Below are 19,682 nucleotides of genomic sequence, written 5' to 3'. Positions count from 1 at the left end.
ACCTTTTGGTTAGCAGCTGAGCTCTTAACCACTGTGCCCTCAGAGCTCCAAAGATAGACTATTATAAAACCCACTGGTTTCTGTTTAACTTAATGAGAAGTTAGGATTCATTGATATTCACTAGGCATATCATTGTTGTTAGTTGCTGCCCAGTTGGTTCTGACTCATTGCGATCCCATGTGTGCAGAGTAGAACTGCTCCATAGGGTTTTCAAGGCTGTGACCTTTGGAAGCAGGTCTCCAGGTCTGTTTTCTGAGGTGCCTCTGGGTGGGTTTGAACCACCAACCTTTTGGCTGATAGTCGAGTGCCTAACCATCTGTACCACTCAAGAAAGATCCGATTTGATGAATCCCTGGACTCTGATTGAAATGTACATTACCGGACATCAGTGATGTGCACAGCATGGTGCAACGTGGATCATCCGCCCACAGGCAATGGAGATGATAGTAGGGTCTGGCAGGTGAAGTCAACACATACAAGGCAAAAAGTTAAACAGAAATAAGAGGCAAGAACACAGCTATGTTACAGGGGCATATGAAATAAGTGCCCCAAGTATGTGTTTGTGGGAGTTCAGAGCCTGGTGGGTAAGGGTCACAGTGTGACCCCCTGCAGTGCGGAAAGGTTAGGGCTCTTGGTCTTGTCAGGCTGAAGCTTTAACTCTGACCTTTGCTGTAACCTGTTGCTGACAAAACTTGGCTTCTGGAGGAGTGGTGCCGTGTATTTTCTGTGGTGCTTTCTTCTCTTTGAGCCCATTGCACTCTCCGTTTGTTTGATTCTTCAGGATACACTAGTTCATGGACTATGGGAATTGATGACTCGCCTAACGTCACGGATGATGCGGCTGATGAGATCATGGACCTCATTGTCAAGTCAGCCACCCAAGTGCCCAGTCAGCGAGTGGTGCCTCGAGAGAGGAAGCGATCCCGAGCCAACAGGAAATCTTGTGAGTGCACTGGAGGAGTGGTGAGGGACTCATCCTGCTCGGATCTACCCTCTCATTCTATGTGCCTCAGGGGAGGGCAGCCACCCTGAGGCTGGCTCCCAACTAATTGTCTGTGGCTGCCTAGAGTGCTTACCTGCAGTCATCAACAAAACTTTTCATGCTTGATTATCACTGTTGGCCATTGTGGAGGAGGGGAGCTGCAGCCACACCTGTCCAGTGTATTTGCCACTTCTCCCAGGCCTCCTCAATTCATACTTTGTCCCCAAGAAGGTCTGAAAGAACAGTAAATGTCACTGGGTACATGGGTGGGCCCAGTAGTACAGTATAATACTGCCCCAGGCTTTTTGCTAGAGGCCATACTTCTGCCCCTCACCCAGGATCAGGGGCCACTTACTTGGCTGGAGGCTAGTTCTATGTGGCTCAGAGGCTGCATCTACGCTGTTGCCCACAAACATATTGAAGGTGAAAAACAGAAATTGTAAAGGATTTTCATGACCACTGGGGTGCTTGGCACTAGGTAGGTAGGTTAGGGGTGCTTAAGGACACCCTGATGGTGTAGTGGGTAAGAGCTATGGGCTGCTAACCAAAGGTTGGCAGTTTGAATCCACCAAGTGCCCTTTGGAAACTCAATGGGGCAGTTCTACCCCGTCCTATAGGGTGGCTATGAGTCAGAATCGCCTCTACGGCAGTGGGTTTGGTTTTTTTGGTTTGGGGTGCTTAAAAACATTTAATGTTAGTCAAGGGGTTGACCTTTTTTTTTTTTTTTTCTGCCAAATAGAGGATTCAACTAAATCAAACTGATGGTTTTTTCCTTTAGTCAGAGTCTACTGCGTACTCCTGCCAGCTGAATTGATGTGTGTGGTATTGCCTTTGTAGGCACAGTGCTGACTCACTGGGACCATTCTCCATAGGGAAATCAGGTTCTTGTGAATCTTCTAACATCTGCCTGGACCTGCTGCAGCCCTTGGGTGTTTCCGAAGAGAGCCCAGCCCCCAGCTTCAGCATGCTGGGTCACTCAAGAGACAGGGAGATGGTGTGTCATAAGAAGGGAGCCTAGCTGCCTCCCCCTATTCTTCTGGCTCCAAAAAGTGAAAGTGGAGTGACTCCAAGTAGGTAGGGAGTTCAGTAAAAACCCAAGCTTAGGGAGACCTCTAGCTTGTTCCACCCTCCGAGATTCACACAGGAGGTGATTGGGGTTTGAGCTGCACACATTAGGCCCAGTGGTTTCTGTTTGACCCATTGACACGGCATGTTTCCAGGGTGGTTGTTGCTCCTTTTACATGATCTGTTTTAGTTTCCGATTGGAATTTTTCCTCAGAAAAGAAAATAACACTTGATGACTCTACCAGAAAGAAGCAGAGCTTCTCAAACCCCCCAGGAGCCTGGGGAAAAGTGATTCTCATTCAGGAGGTTGGGTGGGATTGAGAGTCTGCTTCTGACAAGCTCCTAGGTCCTTGGTCTGCCTGCGTTTTGAGTAACAAGGCTTTTGGGCTGTGTTTCTCAACCATGGTTGCATGTTAGAATCTTTTGCATAGCTTTAAAATTTCAGGTGCTTGGGCTGCACCCAGGCCAACTACTTCAAAGCCTTGAGTTGGGGCCCTGAGGCCTGGCCCTGCCCTTGCCTCTCAGGTGCTCAGTGGCATTAGGAGGTAGGCTTTCCATCTACTGTGTGCACCCCTGCCGCATTTCCTCCATGCTTTAAGTGGAAAACAATCATCCAGGAGAACTGGCCATTTACATCTTCAGGAATATGTCTGTGGGTTCCAATATCAATTTTACCTGAGGCCTTTACACTTATTTTGTTTTTTCAATATTTTGCTATTTCCCCAATGCTGCTATGAATTCTCTGTCTCCTGGTACACCCATGTAAGAACTTGGCTAGGGACTTGCTACTCAAAGTTGGTCCTCAGACAATATGGGCATCTCCTGGAGGCTTGTTAGAAAATGCAGATTCATGAGCTCCCTCCCAGGACAACTGGTTTAGAATCTGTATTTGACAAGATCACCAGGTGATTCACAAGCCCAATAAAGTGAAGAAGCCCTGGGCTGTGAGGCCAGTAAGTGGAATTGTGGGTCCTCGGGGTATACCGTTTTGGCTCTCTAGATCATGACAAACTCTTCTCCAAAGTGGTAGAGCTTGTCCACACGTACTCCACTGAATGCTGGGTCTCAGTTGATCCAGGCTTAGCCAACATGTCAATCTTTGGCTATCTGAGGGGTGGAAAACAGTATTTCCTTGTGGTTTTAATTTGCATTTCTTGGCATACTAGGAAGGTTGGGCCTCTTGCTATTTGCATTTCTTCTTTTGTGGATGGCTTGTACATATCATTTGCCCATTTTTCTATTGCTATTTTTCATGCTAAAAAATCTACTTCACCAATAGCTTTTTGTATGAAATCTGTGAAAGGCTTTTGGAGATCTTGTTAGATTTATCTTCAGTAAAAATCTTTTTTTTAAACTTGCCCTTTATTGCCTTCCCCCTAGTTACTTCAATTAAAAAAAAAAAAAATAGATTGCGACTCATGGTGACTCCATGTGTGTCAGAGTAGAACTGTGCTCCAAAGGGTTTTCAGTGGCTGTGACCTCTTAGAAGTAGATCACCAGGTCTTTTCTTTCGAGGTACCTCTGGGTGAATTTAAACCTCTAGCTTTTTGGTTGGTAGCCAAGCACTTAATCATTTGTGCTACCAGGTCAATAAACTGGTAACCACATGACAGAGACTTCGCACCAATTAACTCGTGGGCTTGTTGCAAGGATGTCAGTGCAAGAATCACCCATGAGAGAGACTGGAAAAAGCCCGCAGGGAGGTCAGGCCAAGGCAAAGGGGTGGAGAAATGGCGCCAGGCCTGGGGGTGCTGTGAAAGAAGGTGGTCAGGGTTGGGCCAGAGACCTCAGAAAAGGAGACTGCATGAGACAGTGGCTCTGGCCAGTCCCCAGAGCCCTAGGTGCACTTCGTACAGTTTAAAGTCTGTGTTGGTGAATAGGGTCAGCTTCGCCCTCTGGTCTAGAGAACCAGATTCTTAGAGAGACACACGATGTCACTGAAAAGAATAACTCAGTCACAACTAATTTTCCTCTTCATTCTGGCTGGGGAGATATTTTGTCTGTTTTTCTGGTTGACATAAATTTCCTGTAGTATTGTTTCTATTTCAATATTATTCAAAACAGCCGTATTTTCTTCTTATTTAGCCAAACATATTTTATCCTGTGACGCAGTTACTACAACAAATACAGCACTGCGTGTGTTTATCTGTAACAGGTTTCCTTTATTAGCAAAGGCGCTAGCAACACAAATTTAAGACGGTGGAAGATATACTTTGGTTTCCATTATAAAGGGACGATAAACCCCAGATTTTCACAAGAGGTTAGAGGGATAAGAAAAAAAAAAAACGCAAGATCAATGTGAAGTTTAGTGCTTTGGACCTCACCCTGAAATGATGCTGCGTGTGACCCGATTATTTAACGGTGGCAATGAAGCAAGTGGATAATGAATAACCTGCATATTTGGGCCATAACTCATTTGGCCAAAGATGATAATACCCTAGCTATTGCGGAAAACTAAGCAGAATCTATCCCATAACCTAGAAATTTATGACATACAAGCCATTTGAGGATCCTCGGGGATAATTAGATGTCTGCTTTCATGTTTGGTGCTGGTGGCTAGGCATACACATGGCAAAGGTCCTGCTAAAGCTAAAAATACATAGTCATTTGGGACACCGCGAGGGCATCTTAATCAATCCACAGGCTCCCCTGGCTCCATTCTGCTGCTTTCCCAGCTAGTGCCAATCAGAGTCTCGTTAAATAAAATGATTCACATGGTCCAGTTGACAACTTGCCTGTGAAATAGTTGATCCAACTCACCTGATATGCCTCCCCACCCCTTGGACTCTAGTCGAAGCCCTCTAATCGGCTGGTGGGTCAGACTGAGGGCAAGCTTTCTTGGAGCCCTTTTTTTCCTTCTTTAGGTTTCCCCCCAACCCATCGTATTGTGCCTGTGTTTTGTCCTGGTGTCAATTGTTCTCTTAGCTCTCTGGATGCTGGCCTGACCTTGAAACTTCTGAAGCCGATTGGTATTTGTGGTGTCCTTAGCAGTTTGATTCAGCTGGACAGACCCTGGTGGCTGGGGAGGAGAGGAGGCCCTGGGGGCCCTTGTTTTTTCCTCTCTTGGGCCCATCTTGGAGCAAGGTCTCTGCCCAGATGGCTGCCTGCATGTGGCCACTAGCCAGATTGTCAAAGGGCAGAGCCACAAATAAGTGACCAGTTTCTTAGCTAGTTAAGAACTTAAAGTGGGTCACCTCACAGGAACAGTTTCTCAGTGGGAAAAGCCAGAAGTCCAATTCCAGGGACTTCTGGGAAGGGATTGCAGAATTCTGATTCCAGGTCCTGACCCCCATCGCCTCACACCATGACTGTCTCTTCCTCTTGAAGAGCATGTAACATAGTTCACATGTATCCGATGTAACTAAAATCTTGTTTTGTTTCTTTTGTAGCCATGCTATCTGATAAATAGAATTTCTTGGAGAAGGAGAATTATTGAGTCTGAATAATCCTATAGGGAAAACAGATCTGTCTCATAAAATATCAGATTCAGCCCTGGACCTGTTCAATACACAACATAGTCCTGTTGTCTCCACTTTTCCAAAGTGCTATTTGAAAATATCCAGGAATTTTTCGACTAATCCCATTAAGAAAAACGTCCATGCATTTTATTTAAACAGTTTTTCCTTATTTATCCTGAACCAATTATGTATTCTTTTATAAGAGAAGCTGACAGTGGCAATAGGCCAAAGGTTTTTAAACTAATGCCCTTGGAATACAATAAAATAAGATGTTAAAGGAAAAGGCCAGAGTTTCTCACTCACACTTTTGTCTTCTAAACAACAATGTCATTAGTATTTACTCAGACCTAGTTGTTCTTAACCCATTACCCATTGCTGTGGAGTTAATTCTGACTCATAGTGACCCTGTAGGACAGAGTAGAACTGCTGCATAGGGTTTCCAAGGAGCGGTTGGTGGATTTGAACTGCTGACATATCAGCCAAGTTTTTAACCACTGCACTACAAGGGCTCCTGATTGTTCACAGAGTTCATTTAAGATGTATCGAGTCCTCCTGTAAAGACAGCTGAGGCTCCTCTCCCCCTCCACACATGTATAGCACGTGTATAGGACACAAGGACAGAAAGATAAACACAGCAAGCTCAAGGAAGAATGGAAAACCTCTTACCCAAACCCAGGTGAAGAGCCATTGCATTTTAGAGGACCAACTTGAGGGATCATGCTCTTTGGAGGAGTGTCACCATTACCACCCTCTCCAGGCCACAGGAGTATATTCACCAGAACAGGACGGAGCTGACAGTGGCTCTCTGATTCAGTCAGGCTTAGTTTAAGCCTGTGGTGACTTTCAAGACCTTTTCCCTAGAAAAGGAAGCCTAGGAGAAGAGGAAGGCATCTGCAGCCTCTGCCATGCACTGGGAGAGCCTTAGAGGCTGGGATGCATGGACACAGGAAAGGGACTTTGTGGGGGATATTTTTTGGGGAAGGGGGGGATGTAATAATTAGTGTCTGGGAACTAGGGAGGAAAATGAGGCCCAAACCAGAGCAGATGCTATCAGAACCGCAAACAGGCCCTTGAGAAGGGACCGAAACCAGGGTGTACAGGCCTTAGCTATTGGCCAGGACTCTAATGGGACAGGAAGTCAGAAAGTCAGGGCTCAGGAAGAAGCCTCCAGGTTACAGAGACAGATGCAAGAAGAGTTTTGAAGTGTTTCATTGGTTGTTTCGTTTTCAGACCACGCGTCCTCCCAAACTAGGAACTAGCACATTGAAGGAGGGGGCTGGCGTGTATGTCTTCCTCCATGTCTGTCTGTATGCCAGGTACTCATTTGGCCCAGAGTGGAGGTTCAAATGAGGCAGGATCAGTAAAAAGATGAATTCTAGATTCTGCCGCCCAGAGCTGTTCTGCAGTTGAAGCAGAGGGCTCCCTAAAGCGTACTTTGGAAAGTACAAAGCACTTTACTAATAGGAGGTTAGAGTACTTTATTGCCTTTGCTACCAAGTCAAATGCTACTAAGTTCCATTTCCACGCTTAAGAATTTGCCCATCCATACAACAGAGATGGAGACTAGGTCTCATTTAAATTACTTGGCCTCACCAAGCCTCAGTCTTCTTAGATACGATGAGGGCAGTAGTACCAGCCTCACATGGTGGTAGTGAGGGTTAAGTGAGACACCTATGACAGGTGCCTTATGTGGCCAAGTATCAGCTCCCACCACCCTTCCTCCCTTCCAGGCTGTCTCCTGCCTAAGGGACCCAGTGCTGGTAGGAATGAGCCCCCTGCTCAGGGGCTGCCATGTTGCAGCCACACAAGAGCCTGTGCCCAACTACCCAATTATCACTTGCTACCATCAGCCACCTCACTCCCCACCCATCACTGTCCACCCCACCTTGGCCTGTTACAATAAACACACCAGATCCATCTTTACCTCCTTTCTTTATCCCCAGGATGCTGGCTTACTGGGCTTGGACCTTGTCCATGAAGGCTGAATCGTCAGCATGGAACTTGTCTAGTATTGGGATATACAAGATGGGCTCGTTCTGGGAAGGAGGAAGGCACTTCTCCCCTGCCCAGAACCTGAAGTATTGCTGAAAATTCTGAGTCTGTGAATTCCTGAGCCACTGTCCTTCTTATCTACAGACTTGCGCAAGTTTATTTCGATTCTCCCAGAAATCAATGGAGAGAACTTCTGTTTCATTTCTTCCCAGACCAAGCTCCAAACTCACTCACAATACGACTCTCTGAGGCAGTCTGCTTTTGTGTTTTAACCAATTGCCTTCTGTTGAGTTCCTACCTAGGAACCAAAGAGATTTTAAGGAGTCCTGGTTGTTAATGTACCACTAATACAAGAGGGAAGTATGGCGGGGACTCTGCAGAGCCAGGAAACCAGGGCCAGACTCGAGGCTAGAGAAAGTGACCAACACCATTAGTATTTCTGAGAGCGATCTCAGTGTGAGAGAACTTAAATCTGGGTTACACGGAACTCAGAGGCTTCAACCTTGCCACCACAAAGGCCATCACCTTCCTGAGGGCCCCACCTTTCCCTGCATCTCAGGCAGATGGCAGTGATTTAAATCAAGGGCCCCTAAACCTGGCTGACCATCTGAATTTTCAATGGAAGTTTAAAATGAAGATTTATGAACCTCACCCAGAGGCTGTTGTTCATTGGGTCTGGGACGAGTCCAAAAACATGGAGTTTAAAACGAACCAGATTATGGAAACTTTGCTTTATTTGTTTTGTTCCAGGTGTGTTTTTTTTTTTTTTTTTGGTAACATTTTGCTTTCAAAGAATTCTAGATTTACAGAAAATTTGCAAAAATAATAGAAAACGTTGCCTTATTTCCTTCATCCAGCTTCCCCTAATGTTAACACCTTGCATAACCACAGTACAATTTATCAAAACTAAGAAATTAACATTTCATGACCTTGAAACTTTTGAGAAGTGTGCCCTTATTTTGTAGAACATCTGTCCATTTTGGGGAACCACTACTTTTTTTTTTTTTTGGATTTGAACTGCCGACCTTTTGGTTAGCAGCTAAGGTTTTGTTTAATAGAACTTCTGAAGGTTTACAGAACAAACTAGCTTCTCATTAAACAGTTAGTACACATATTCTTTATGACATTGGTTAACAACTCCATGACATGTCAACACTCCCTTCTCAGCCTTGGGTTCCATATTACCAGCTTTCCTGTTCCCTCCTGCCTTCTAGTCTTTGTCCCTGGGCTGGTGTGCCCCTTTAGTCTCGTTTTATGGGCCTGTCTAATCTTTGGCTGAAGGACGAACCTCAGGAATGACTTCATTACTGAGCTGAAAGGGTGTCGAGGGGGGCATACTCTCAGGGTTTCTCCGTTTCTGTCAGGCCAGTAAGTCTGGTCTTTTTTTGTGAGTTAGAATTTTGTTCTACATTTTTCTCCAGCTCTGTCCAGGACCGTCTATTGTGATCCCTGTCAGAACAGTCAGTGATGGTAGCCAGGCACCATCTAGTTGTACTGGACTCAGTCTGGTGGAGGCTGTGGTAGTTGTGGTCCATTAGTCCTTTGGACTAATCTTTCCCTTGTATCTTTAGTGTTTTCATTCTTCCTTGCTCCTGAAGGGGTGAGACCAGTGAAGTACCTTAGATGGCCGCTCACAGGCTTTTAAGACCCCAGACGCTACACACCAAAGTAGAATGTAGAACATTTTCTTTATAAACTGTGTTTTGCCAGTTGAGCTAGATGGAGGAAACACTATTTTTCATGGACACAAGATTTTATGTGGAAAAAAAGATGTAGGGTGAAAGCAAGAAAAATAATTGATATTGTCAAAAGCAAACAAACAAAAAACCTGCAGAAAGCATAACATCAAATCACTGAGAATTGTATACCTCAAAACAATTCCCTACTTTTAAGTGCAAAAGGACATGACTGGACCTGCCATTTTGGCTCTACTCAGCAGACAGGTGTCTCAAAGAACAAGGAGAACATAAATGGACAGTTTTGAATAACAGCAGGGCTAATTACCTCCTAATTGCAAGACACTAAATTTAAGGTATCTTGAAGCTCCGAAATTAATCCCTATAATCCTAGACACACTACTCCCACTGTACCCAGTGCAAAATCTCTAGAATCTTAGGAGTTAAAAAATAAATTATCTTTAACATTATGAACAAACAAGAGAAAAAAGATCTGTCAGTGATCCAGAGGTGAAAGAGCACACATGGGTTTCTGTCACGTGGAAGTAAAGCCCTGTGGATTTCCCATCTCTGTGAAGGATTGTCAGAAAATGTGCTGCCAGTCTTTACAGGGCACAGCTGTTGGCAGGGTGGGCTGTGATTCAGTTGTCCTGGCTCAAAGCCTTTTCTACTACTTACTTGCTCTGTGCCCTTGAGCCAGTGATTTGATCTCTCTGTGCCACCATTTGCTCACTTACTAAAGGGAGATAGTAACAATACCCGTCTCATAGAATTTCCATAAAGATTAAATGAAACAATCCACGTAAAAAATAAATGGCATCTACCATTGCCATTAATCTCAGATTCGACTCATCCTAGCAGAGAGTCACCTGAGAGCACTTTGTAATTTTTTTTTTTTTTTTCATTTCTATGTTGAAAAAAGAAACAACTCATGGCTTTCTGTGAATTCCCAGATACCCCTCTGCTGCAGGTTGACAGCAGAGGTGCCCCTGTGTCAGATCCCCCGCCGTCACTGCAGAGTCTGAGAGCTGTCACGAGTGGCTGGGGCACAGAGCGTCTGCTGGTACCAGCAGTGACCCACGCTGTCTGTGGAGGAGTCGTGAGGCAGCCAGGGATAAACATTTCCACAGTCTGTTCTCTGTTAAGCGCTGCAGGGGAAGAGAGACAGTCACATGTGAAAGGGCGGAGAGCAGCTACAATACAGCCAGAGCATTCAAGCGGGAAGGAGAAATGAGGAGTGGAGAGGGGCCGGATATATTATCAGACCGTAAGGCAGCCCCCATCCTCACCTCTGACACTTAGGAAAATCCTATATTTGGTGGAAGACTCGCTTCTTCTGTAGAAGTTCCATGTATGCGATTCCATCTCCTACCAGCCTCTGTTTGCTAGTCCCTTTGTTCTCTTATTTCCTCAGCCCCTTTTTGATTTCTGGAAACTCCCTGAGCGAGAGCCAACTACCTATCCAGACAGGATCTGTTGCCCTGAGCATTTCTCCTCGCACTGTGTCCCTGTCAGCCCCCCTACCTCCTTGATCCCCCTGGTGATCACTGAGGCACTAGTCCCAACACTGGGCCCAGGGCAAATGCTCAAGTAATGCTTACTGAATTAATGAGTGAATGAATGAATGCACAAATGAATGAACAAATGTACTGACAGGCAGACAGAGGGATGACAGCCAAAGAGGCTCTTTCCATGCAGGACTTGAATCAGGATACAACACTGATTTCTGGCGACTACCTTCATCCCATGCATTTTTTCAAGTGGTAGAGTTAACTCTGACTCTGACAAAGGAAGGGTTCAAATTCTTTACACTAAGGGGTTAATGTATTTCCAGGAGAATTTGTCTAAATGGTTATGAAGACCCACAGAAAACAGTCCATAAACAGAGCCAACTTTTCTATGAATACCCACTTTTCAGAGACACATCTGGCAAGTAAGAGGGAATGATGTGTGACCCAGCTTTTCCCCACAGCAGAGAACCCAGGCAGGGCGAGTAAAGGAGAGTCTCTGGGGTCTGTAGCAACAGAACTGCAAGAAGGCACAAGAGGACAAGGGTAGAGCCATCTGTGCAGTCAGACAGCAGGCCAGTGCAGGCACCATTTTGCTTTGTTCTGTTCTCTGAGCCTGTCCCAGATAAGCCGGCCCACTGGCCAAATCTGTTAGACTATAGAATGTGCTTAAGGTGTTAGATCCCGTATTCAGTTATTTAAATGAAATGAATACTGCAGGCACAGGACTAAAGCAAACGTGGGAAGTGTTAAAGAAGCATCTTTAGATGTCCTCATAGGTAAAATGCCCACGATTCTGTGGAGTCATCTGCCGTCACCTGGGTAAGAATGTACACTTAAATGCACAAAGGTTGCCTTTGTAGACGCGCTTCGTGCCACCATCTGTGAGTTAGCTAATGGAACTTCAGATGCCTGGCTGGTGCAGCATGGCCTTTTTCAAACAGTGTTGTGTATCTTGGTTCAGAGGTCTTAGCAGTCCTTTCTTCTCAAAAATGACAGATATTTTATGCCATGAAAACGGTTATCTTTCTTTAACAAACACTTTAAGGAGTGTTTGAAGAACATAAAAGGTTATTACAAGCTAGTATTTTTATTGCTGCCCCATAGAACAAATTCCATTACTCAGTTAAGTGTAATCTTCCTCCAGCCAAGATTTTGGAGCCAAACATTTTGTCTGGATGAGCTAGACGCTCGATCTGGAGCCCATGGGTGGGGGGGGCGGGGGAAGGGTGAGCTAGTGTGAGAGCAGCTGCAGATGGAAGGCTCTGGGGCCCAGAGCTGGGCATAGAAATACAGTAGTGTATGTGGCTTGATTTGAGAGCAACCCTCACCACAGATCCTTGTGTCTATAAAAAGCCATTCTTGATGCATGTGAGTCTTCTATAAGCATTTCAGCTCTCTAAGTTAAATGCTGAGCACATGGTAGCTTCTCCATAACGAATTTTTTGATTGACTGATTGATGGATCAGATGTTGACCCAGTTCAAATTGCTGATCCCTGGGAGAGAAGAAGTCATTTATTAATAGATATTAGCAGCTGTTAATTCTACCGTAGTCATGGATCTTTCAGATCCTTCGTGGGCTAAGTGAGCTTTTGCCCAGGGGATTACGGCCATAGAGTATAGAGTGTTGCCTGCAGAGGCAAACTGGGTGGTGGCACCTTAGCCTCTTGGGAAGCCTTGGAAGATGCAGGTTCCTTGCTCACAGAGGGGATGGAGGGAGCTGGGTCTGGCAAGGGAAGAGGGAGAGGCACTAAGGGTGAGCTTCACTTTCTTTGCACTCTGGTCTATGGCCTGCCCTTTTCATATGAGAAGCCCTGGCTGATTTAGGATTTAGAGTGAAAGAAATCCATAACACACATCTTTGGAACATAGAACGGATACCCTAAACTGTGTGTGACCTTTGAAGAAATACAGAACAGGCCAAATACAATTTGTAAATTAAGAGATTATATAATTAGGTGACCTTTCAAATGAAAGGACTTGTCTTAGAAGGGATAGCTGCCTCCCTTCACCCTTTTCCAGCCTTTATGTTGACATTGAAATTGATCAACACTAACCAGCGGAAAAAACCATCCTGCCAGGCTAAACACAAGCTGATTGTTAGTTAAATATGAGTGTCCCTCCATCTGTCAATTGTAACCCCCAGCAAAGGTGGTCATTGGCGCTGCTTGAGTCTTATGTTTCCCCTTTGAGCAACCATCAGATCCCCCCCACCCAAGGAGTTTGGCAGTTTACTCCTTGGCATCAAGTTCTCAAGGAGTCACTGGTGGTTTTAATAATTCTCTCTGGAGGCCATTAGGTGAGCTCAGACTAAGACCCACAGCACTCACAGAGAGACTTATCCTGACTGCTGCCCCTTGCCCTGGGTTCTGTTAATACCTTCCTAGGTGGGGTCACAGGCTCTTGGATATGACCCCAGCATTGGTGCTCAGCCTGCAGATTTGCAAGGTTGTTAGATACTGGCGAACCTCCACTATGCACTGGTTATTTTACATAATTTGCATCACTGGAACTCATATTTTTCTATACTCTTTAATTACTTTTCTAGCTCTGATTCATTTCTTATGCTGGTCAGATGCTGTTCACACGAATTTCTTAGAAACCCTGTGTAGGTGGACCTCTCCTCCATTCTCCTTTCTTTGCAAGCTCCCCACCTCTTGGCTTTCCAAGTCAATGTCCTTGGCATCATCAGGTCAGCCAATTAAAGCCTCAAGATTTTTCCTGCACTGGTAGATAGCTGCTGCCCTTGCCCACCAGAGCACTTCAGCAAGAGCAGGATGGTGTAGCATGTCTTTAAGCCCTGTAGCTTCCCTGGGAGCCTGTGAGTGGGTGGGGGGCGGGGGCGGGGTTGGTGCACTGACTGCCAGATACTTCTCTGCTAATATCTTGTTCTCTTCTCATTCCTTTGACTGTGCTCGGCGGGTACCACTGCAGTGCGAAGAACCCTGAAGAGCGGCCTGACTCCAGAAGAAGCCAGAGCTCTGGGCCTGGTCAACACCTCAGAGTTGCAGCTGTGACACCTGTGGGGTGACCTGAGAAGTGTGCCCAAGGAGTGTGCAAACTCTTGCTGGATGGAACCCCTCCAGTGGTGGGAGGAAGGGGGGTCTACATTACCACCCAACAGTTCTGGAAAGGAATGCTCATTTCTGTGTGTCACCACATGGCTTCTTTTGTCCAATATGCATTGATGTGGATCGTGTCACATAATCTCTTTCATCGTGTCAGCCGTATTTGTCTTGTTTCCTTGAGACCTGGTTTAGTAGTTGCAAAGTGTGACACCTCTTCTGTGCAAGGAACATCCCTTTAAAGGGGCAAATGTCTTCTGTCACAGTTACTATAGTAATATGAAGCAGTTTGACTAGATTCACAGACTGGGTCTCCACAACACCAAAATACCCAGATGTAAACTCCAAAATTGTACACGAAAGAAAGCACAGCTTGTTTACCAGTTGTGGATTTTAGTTGTACTAAAATGTTTATACAAATTCATAAATGTATACCACGTTTCAGATACTAAATAAATAAGAGTTTAATGTCATAACCAGAAACTTTTATTCTCCTGAGTACAAGACGTTAAACAACCACACAGGCTCGTCTCTTTCCAAATCAGCAAAACCTTTTCTCAGTTTCAGAAGAAGGACACTTGCTCAGAATGGCCTTTAGGCCCTTTGAGTTTTGGTTTTGTTAATAGAGTATGTAACACCAAAAAATGTGCTCTTCGTAACTCCTGATTTAATTAGGCAGACATCCTGGTTGCAGGACATGTTAGCAATAACCTAACATATATCACCTTACCCATGTGGTTTGTTTTTCTCCATTGTGATGTTGAACCAAAAGTTAGAGTAGCATTTTTAAAATATGTGCTATTCTCCAAATCACTTCTTATGTAAAACACTCATGTTCTCAAAATTTGACTAAGTAACCGAAACAAAATGGAAATCTTAAGCTTTGTCCACAGAGAACCTCAGAGTCACAAATTTAATACTTGGCACCCCAGCACAGGTCATCAAGCCGAGGTTTCCAGAGGGGAAAGCGTGCAAGGGGCTCTCATCAACCGCAGAGTGACACAGAGAACCTCTGCCTCCAAAAATGGGAAAGGTAAACCATTGTAGCAGGTATTCTAGGGACTGAAAGATCATAAGGCACCAGCTCCATCTTTGTCTCTCTTTCAGTGTCTATCTGTGCATTTCTGACTCTGCGAGTATGTGATTTATAAAGACGATGCAGTCGTATTGCCTGAAAAGTCAAAGATAATATGTCCATCCCATAGGCCTCTGTGGCCAGGACTTCCCCACTTCTGCCACCTCACTGACTGAGAGACAGGGAGCTCTTTCAAGCAGGTGTTTGCCAAATAATATGTGATGGATGTGAGCACCCTAGGATAGCCTTAAACCTGTAAGAATTAGATCTGTATATTGCAGACAACTGAGTTTGTTTATTTAACCTTGTTATTTAAAGGAATACATAGGTTATTAATATTCATTTCCCTTATGGTTCTAAATAACATGTAATTTTCCACATATGGTTTAGTCCCTTGTGAGAGCGTTTACCTGTTGCCTCGGCACTGAATAGAAACGTGGAAGACCATGGGCTAGTGATGTGCAAGCAAAAGACAGATGCATTTATGTCACACTGTTTAGTGGACAAGTACTTGGATGCCCTTCCTGGGGCCTCAGTGTTCTGCTGAGACTTACGACTTTAGGAAAAAAAATGTTATACTCAGAAGGAAGTGACTGAATAGATCAAAAATTAATTTTGTTTTAGGGATTAAAAATATTTCAGAAGCAGCAAGCAAGGTCTGCTAATTTCTGGGTTACAGCTAGGTAAAGAAGGTCTCTTTCATTGGGTACAGCATCCTGAATAGTCCCACCGCAGTTTGGGAATAAGACAGAGCAGGGATTCCCAACCTAGTCAACCTGCACAATCAACTCACCTAGGGGGCTTCAAGGAACACTGATGCCTCCTTCCCACAATCAGAGATTGTAATCTCGTTGACCTGGACTGGGGCCTGGACTTTGGGTGTTTAACTGATTGTCTACTTATATATATATTCCCCCACCCCAATTCTGATGTGAAGACAAGTTTGGGAATCCCTGAGATACAGCGTGCTTTTTTTTTTTTTTTTCCTTCTCCATTTTTACTGGAATGGAGGTGGGAGTTGGAGACTGAAGACAGTGTTTTTGAGAGCTTTGAAAAACCAAATATAATTTCCCAAGAGAGAACTGGTTTTTAATCACTATCAACTGATCAACCATTACATAGCTGAGCAAAGCCTTCCTACACTGCATGCCCCGGGAGCTACGCCTGATCCTTGCCCTGAAAGCCAGGAGGATGAGACAATTGAGTCCCTCGCCAAACATTCGTTCATGCCCAGAGAAATGGAGGGAACATGGGAAGAAGTGTAAGAGGCCAATTCTTGCCATTTCTCTGTCTTTTTTCCACCCAGAGAAGTGCTTACTGACTCAGTGGCAGAACAGACAAGCCTCCTAGAAGTGAACTCTGAGGGCCTGTCCACAAAGGTCCAGGGGACAGTCAAGGTGTGCCAGTGAGAGTCCTGTGAGCCCGCCTTGCAGGGTAGATCTAGAACCTTCTGGATCATTCTCTTCCTTTGGATTGCTTGATTCTTCTGGGAGAAGTAGATCCATCAAAAAAACCTAGAAAAGCCTGAGGAAAAAAATCAATCTGCATCTTTAAATGCAGTGATCCAGTAATTTTCAGTGAAACAGAAGGGTTTTTCCTGCGGCTCATTTCCTTTCTCCTTGTTACCACTCATTCTGGCTGCTTCTATTAGGGATTTTTAATTTAGGAGATTAAATTTCTTTAAAAGACCTCTGAGAAGCATCAAAGTGGGTGGTACCTTATACTTGCAAGATGTTATTGCTAATCTTTCTGGTGATCACCATAGACATTCTCATGTGTATTTCTTAGTAAACAAAGGAAACAAAGGAAAGTAAACAAAGGAAATACTTTTCTGTTAAAGATGTTTGGGTTTTATGTTCTGTGGAATATTATGGGTTTTTTTGTTTTTTGTTTTTTTTTTTTTCCTGCTTTAATAAAAGTAACATGCCAAGGGATTTGGGAATGGAGGGAGGGTGCACGGGGTCATGGATGACTGAAGACCCAGTGTAATTTTCTTCCAAGTCCATATTTCAACACAGTGCAGGGAGGATGAGCCAGGGGCCAGGAGTTCCAGGGGCTCCATGGAGGCTTCTCACCTTCAGGTGATGTCCTCTGCATCATCCAGTCCTGTGCTGGCCCTGAGGTGACACATTATCAAATACTCCTGTAGTAGTCTGAATAATCCCTGGAAGCTGTAAATGTTACCTTGTAAGGAAAAAGGACTTTTGCAGACGTGATTAAGGATCTTGATATACAGAGTTATCCAAGTGGGTCTTAAATCCAATCACAAGTGTCCTTACAACAGAGAGGCAGAGAGAGATTTGACACACACAGAAAAGAAGAGGGTGACATGAAAATGGAGGCAGAAATTGTATCAATGCAGCCACAAACAAAGGAATAGCAGCAGCCACCAGAACCTGGGAGAAGCAAGGAATGGATTCTCCCCTAGAGTCTCCAAAGAGTGCAGCCACCACCTTGATTGCAGTCCGGTGAAACTCATGTTGAACTTATGGCCTCCAGAACTGTGGGATAAATATCTGTTGTAAGCCACCAAGTTTGTAACAATTTGTTCTGGTGGCCCTAGGAAACTAACACAAGCACTGAGCACAAAATGTGCACTGCGGGCTTGGTGTAGAGGTGACCCTGTGCTGTGCTGCGGTGGGGAGTCGGCCAGGAGAAGGAGAGCCGTGATGCTTGGGGGGCTTACCTGGGGTCGTAGGAGACAGTCGTTGAACAGTTAAAATTTGAGTTGAACCAACCACCCTGCAACTATTTCTGTATTTTATCAGAGAGAGAAATTAAGATAGAAACATCCAATTGCCTAGGAAAAGGGATGAGAGGTCTTTGAAATTGCGGTGAATGCACATAATATTGAAATGCCTGCTCGATTTTGTCAAAAAAAAGGCAGTCTATTTGATAGAAAAATCAGCTCTGTTTGCCAGGCCGTTCATAGGGAAGGAATGGACTTTCTGAGTAATTTTTAAAATAGTTCAAATACTATATATTGAAAGCATCTCTATTGATATGTATTGTTTTATATAATGCTTATAAATATTGTGAATTTTCATTTTACATGTGAATAAGCTGAGGATAAGAGATGCTAAATAACTATACTTTTCTGCAAAGACAGAAGATAGGAAGTGATATATCCTGGTCTGTCTCACTAGTTCCCGGTCATTTTTGTTCTTTAGAACCCTTAAGGCAGCCTGTTAGTTGGATGTCAATAGTAGGCTATGCTTCTGGGCGCAGCACGGACTGAACCAGGGGTGGGTCTGGTAGAAGGGGGAGCCAGTCAGTCAGTCCCACCTTGAACAAACTGAGAAATCCTGGAAGCCTGAGTAGGACTGCCCCTTAGGGTTTCCAAGGAGTGGCTGGTGTATTTGAACTGCTGACCTTTTGGTTAGCAGCCCTGGCTCTTAACTACAGTGCCACCACGGCTCTGTACAAGGTGGTGGCAGCACCATCTAAACTCCTTTTATTCAAGACGATCAAAACCAAATTTCATGTCAACTGTTAGTGACTAGCTATCCACCCATCTGTTCATGTACATTCGGCACAAAAAGGGGCTCAGAAGTGAAAAAATTTGTTTACGACTTTATGATGGGATGATTCCCACTCTGATTGGTGAGCAGATACGGTGAAAGGCCATTAAAAAAAAAAAAAAAAACCCGTTGCAGTCAAGTCAATTCTGAGTCATAGCTACCTTAAATGACAGAGTTGCCCCATAGAGTTTCCAAGGAGCAGCTGGTAGCTTTGAACTGCTGACCTTTTGGTTAACACTTTTGGTTAGCTCTTAACCACTGTACCGCCAGGGCTCCATTAGGATTGCTAACACTCAACTGAAGGAGGGCTAAGCCCTTTATGTTCTCTTCAGGAGCCCCTTTGTTTAAGAAGAGGTCCACCTTGAAAAGTATAAATTTTTTACTTCAGGAATTTGTAGCTCAAACACATTTCAGCTGTTGACAATAGTGAAAATTTTTCCTAACTACAAAAAAAAAAAATTTTATTTTTTATTTTTTTTTACTGGGTTAGCCATCTTCATGCTCATTGGTATGTGTGAGTCCATTGTTATGGCTCCTCTGTCAATCCATCTCATTGAGGGTTTCCCTCGTTTACATTGGCCTTTTACCAAACATCATGTCCTCTTCTAATGTTTGGTCTATTCTGATAACAGGTCCAAAGTAAGTGAGTCAAAGTCTTGCCATCCTCACTGTCTGGACTCAAACATACCATCATAAAGATGGTGCAGGACCAGGCAACATTTTGTTCTGTTATACATAAGGCTGTCATGAGTTGGAGCCTATTAGATGCCAATTAACAACACCACCACTGGATTAGCCACTGTGGTTTGTTTTCTGTTTTAGAAGTAGAGCATTACATATACTGGAAAATTAAATTGGCTGGACAATTAAAAGAAACATCTGACAGTGAACGTTAGCACATGGTGACCATAACTGAGGAATAATTGTGACCAGGCAATTCAGTGTGTGCTGAACCCATTACACCTCCAGGGCTTGATGCCACAGGCTCCTTGCAGGTGGCTGGCGAGGCAGGAAGACACGAAGAGGTTTGCACATGCCAATCTCCATGTCCTCAGAGACTCACACATTCGCCTCTGCATTCCCCGTTAGAGGGACTAGTCAACCAGTTTTTATTTAACACATTTCTTTCTGTTCATTTTGATATAATCTGTAAGTTACCTGGTTTAGGTAGAAATAAGAGGAAATGAATCTTGGTCAAATACAGAAGATATTCCACAAAGGATTGACACAGCATGTTACAGATGTGTTACATCAACCACAAGGAGGCCACCTCGTGTTGCTCCCATGTCAGCAGCTGGTTTTCTTTGACTATAACAGGTCACTGCAGTACTTGGACTAT

General features: G+C 44.4%; 1 protein-coding gene across 1 annotated transcript in view; it reads left to right on the top strand.

The window, feature by feature from the left end:
- The window catches only part of FHOD3 (formin homology 2 domain containing 3), a 91,221-nt gene extending 76,887 nt beyond the window's left edge, over positions 1 to 14,334 (top strand). The window contains exons 11-12 of the mRNA XM_064294597.1: positions 782 to 943; positions 13,617 to 14,334. Of these exons, the coding sequence (XP_064150667.1) occupies positions 782 to 943; positions 13,617 to 13,699 (245 nt within the window). The 3' untranslated portion in view covers positions 13,700 to 14,334. The remainder of the gene's footprint in view (positions 1 to 781; positions 944 to 13,616) is intronic.
- The last annotated feature ends 5,348 nt before the right edge of the window (positions 14,335 to 19,682 follow it).

The sequence above is a fragment of the Loxodonta africana genome, chromosome 11, assembly GCF_030014295.1.
Source record: "Loxodonta africana isolate mLoxAfr1 chromosome 11, mLoxAfr1.hap2, whole genome shotgun sequence".
Taxonomy (NCBI): Eukaryota; Metazoa; Chordata; class Mammalia; order Proboscidea; family Elephantidae; genus Loxodonta; species Loxodonta africana.
Note: the sequence above shows the minus strand (reverse complement) of the source record. Positions and strands in the feature narration are given on the sequence as shown.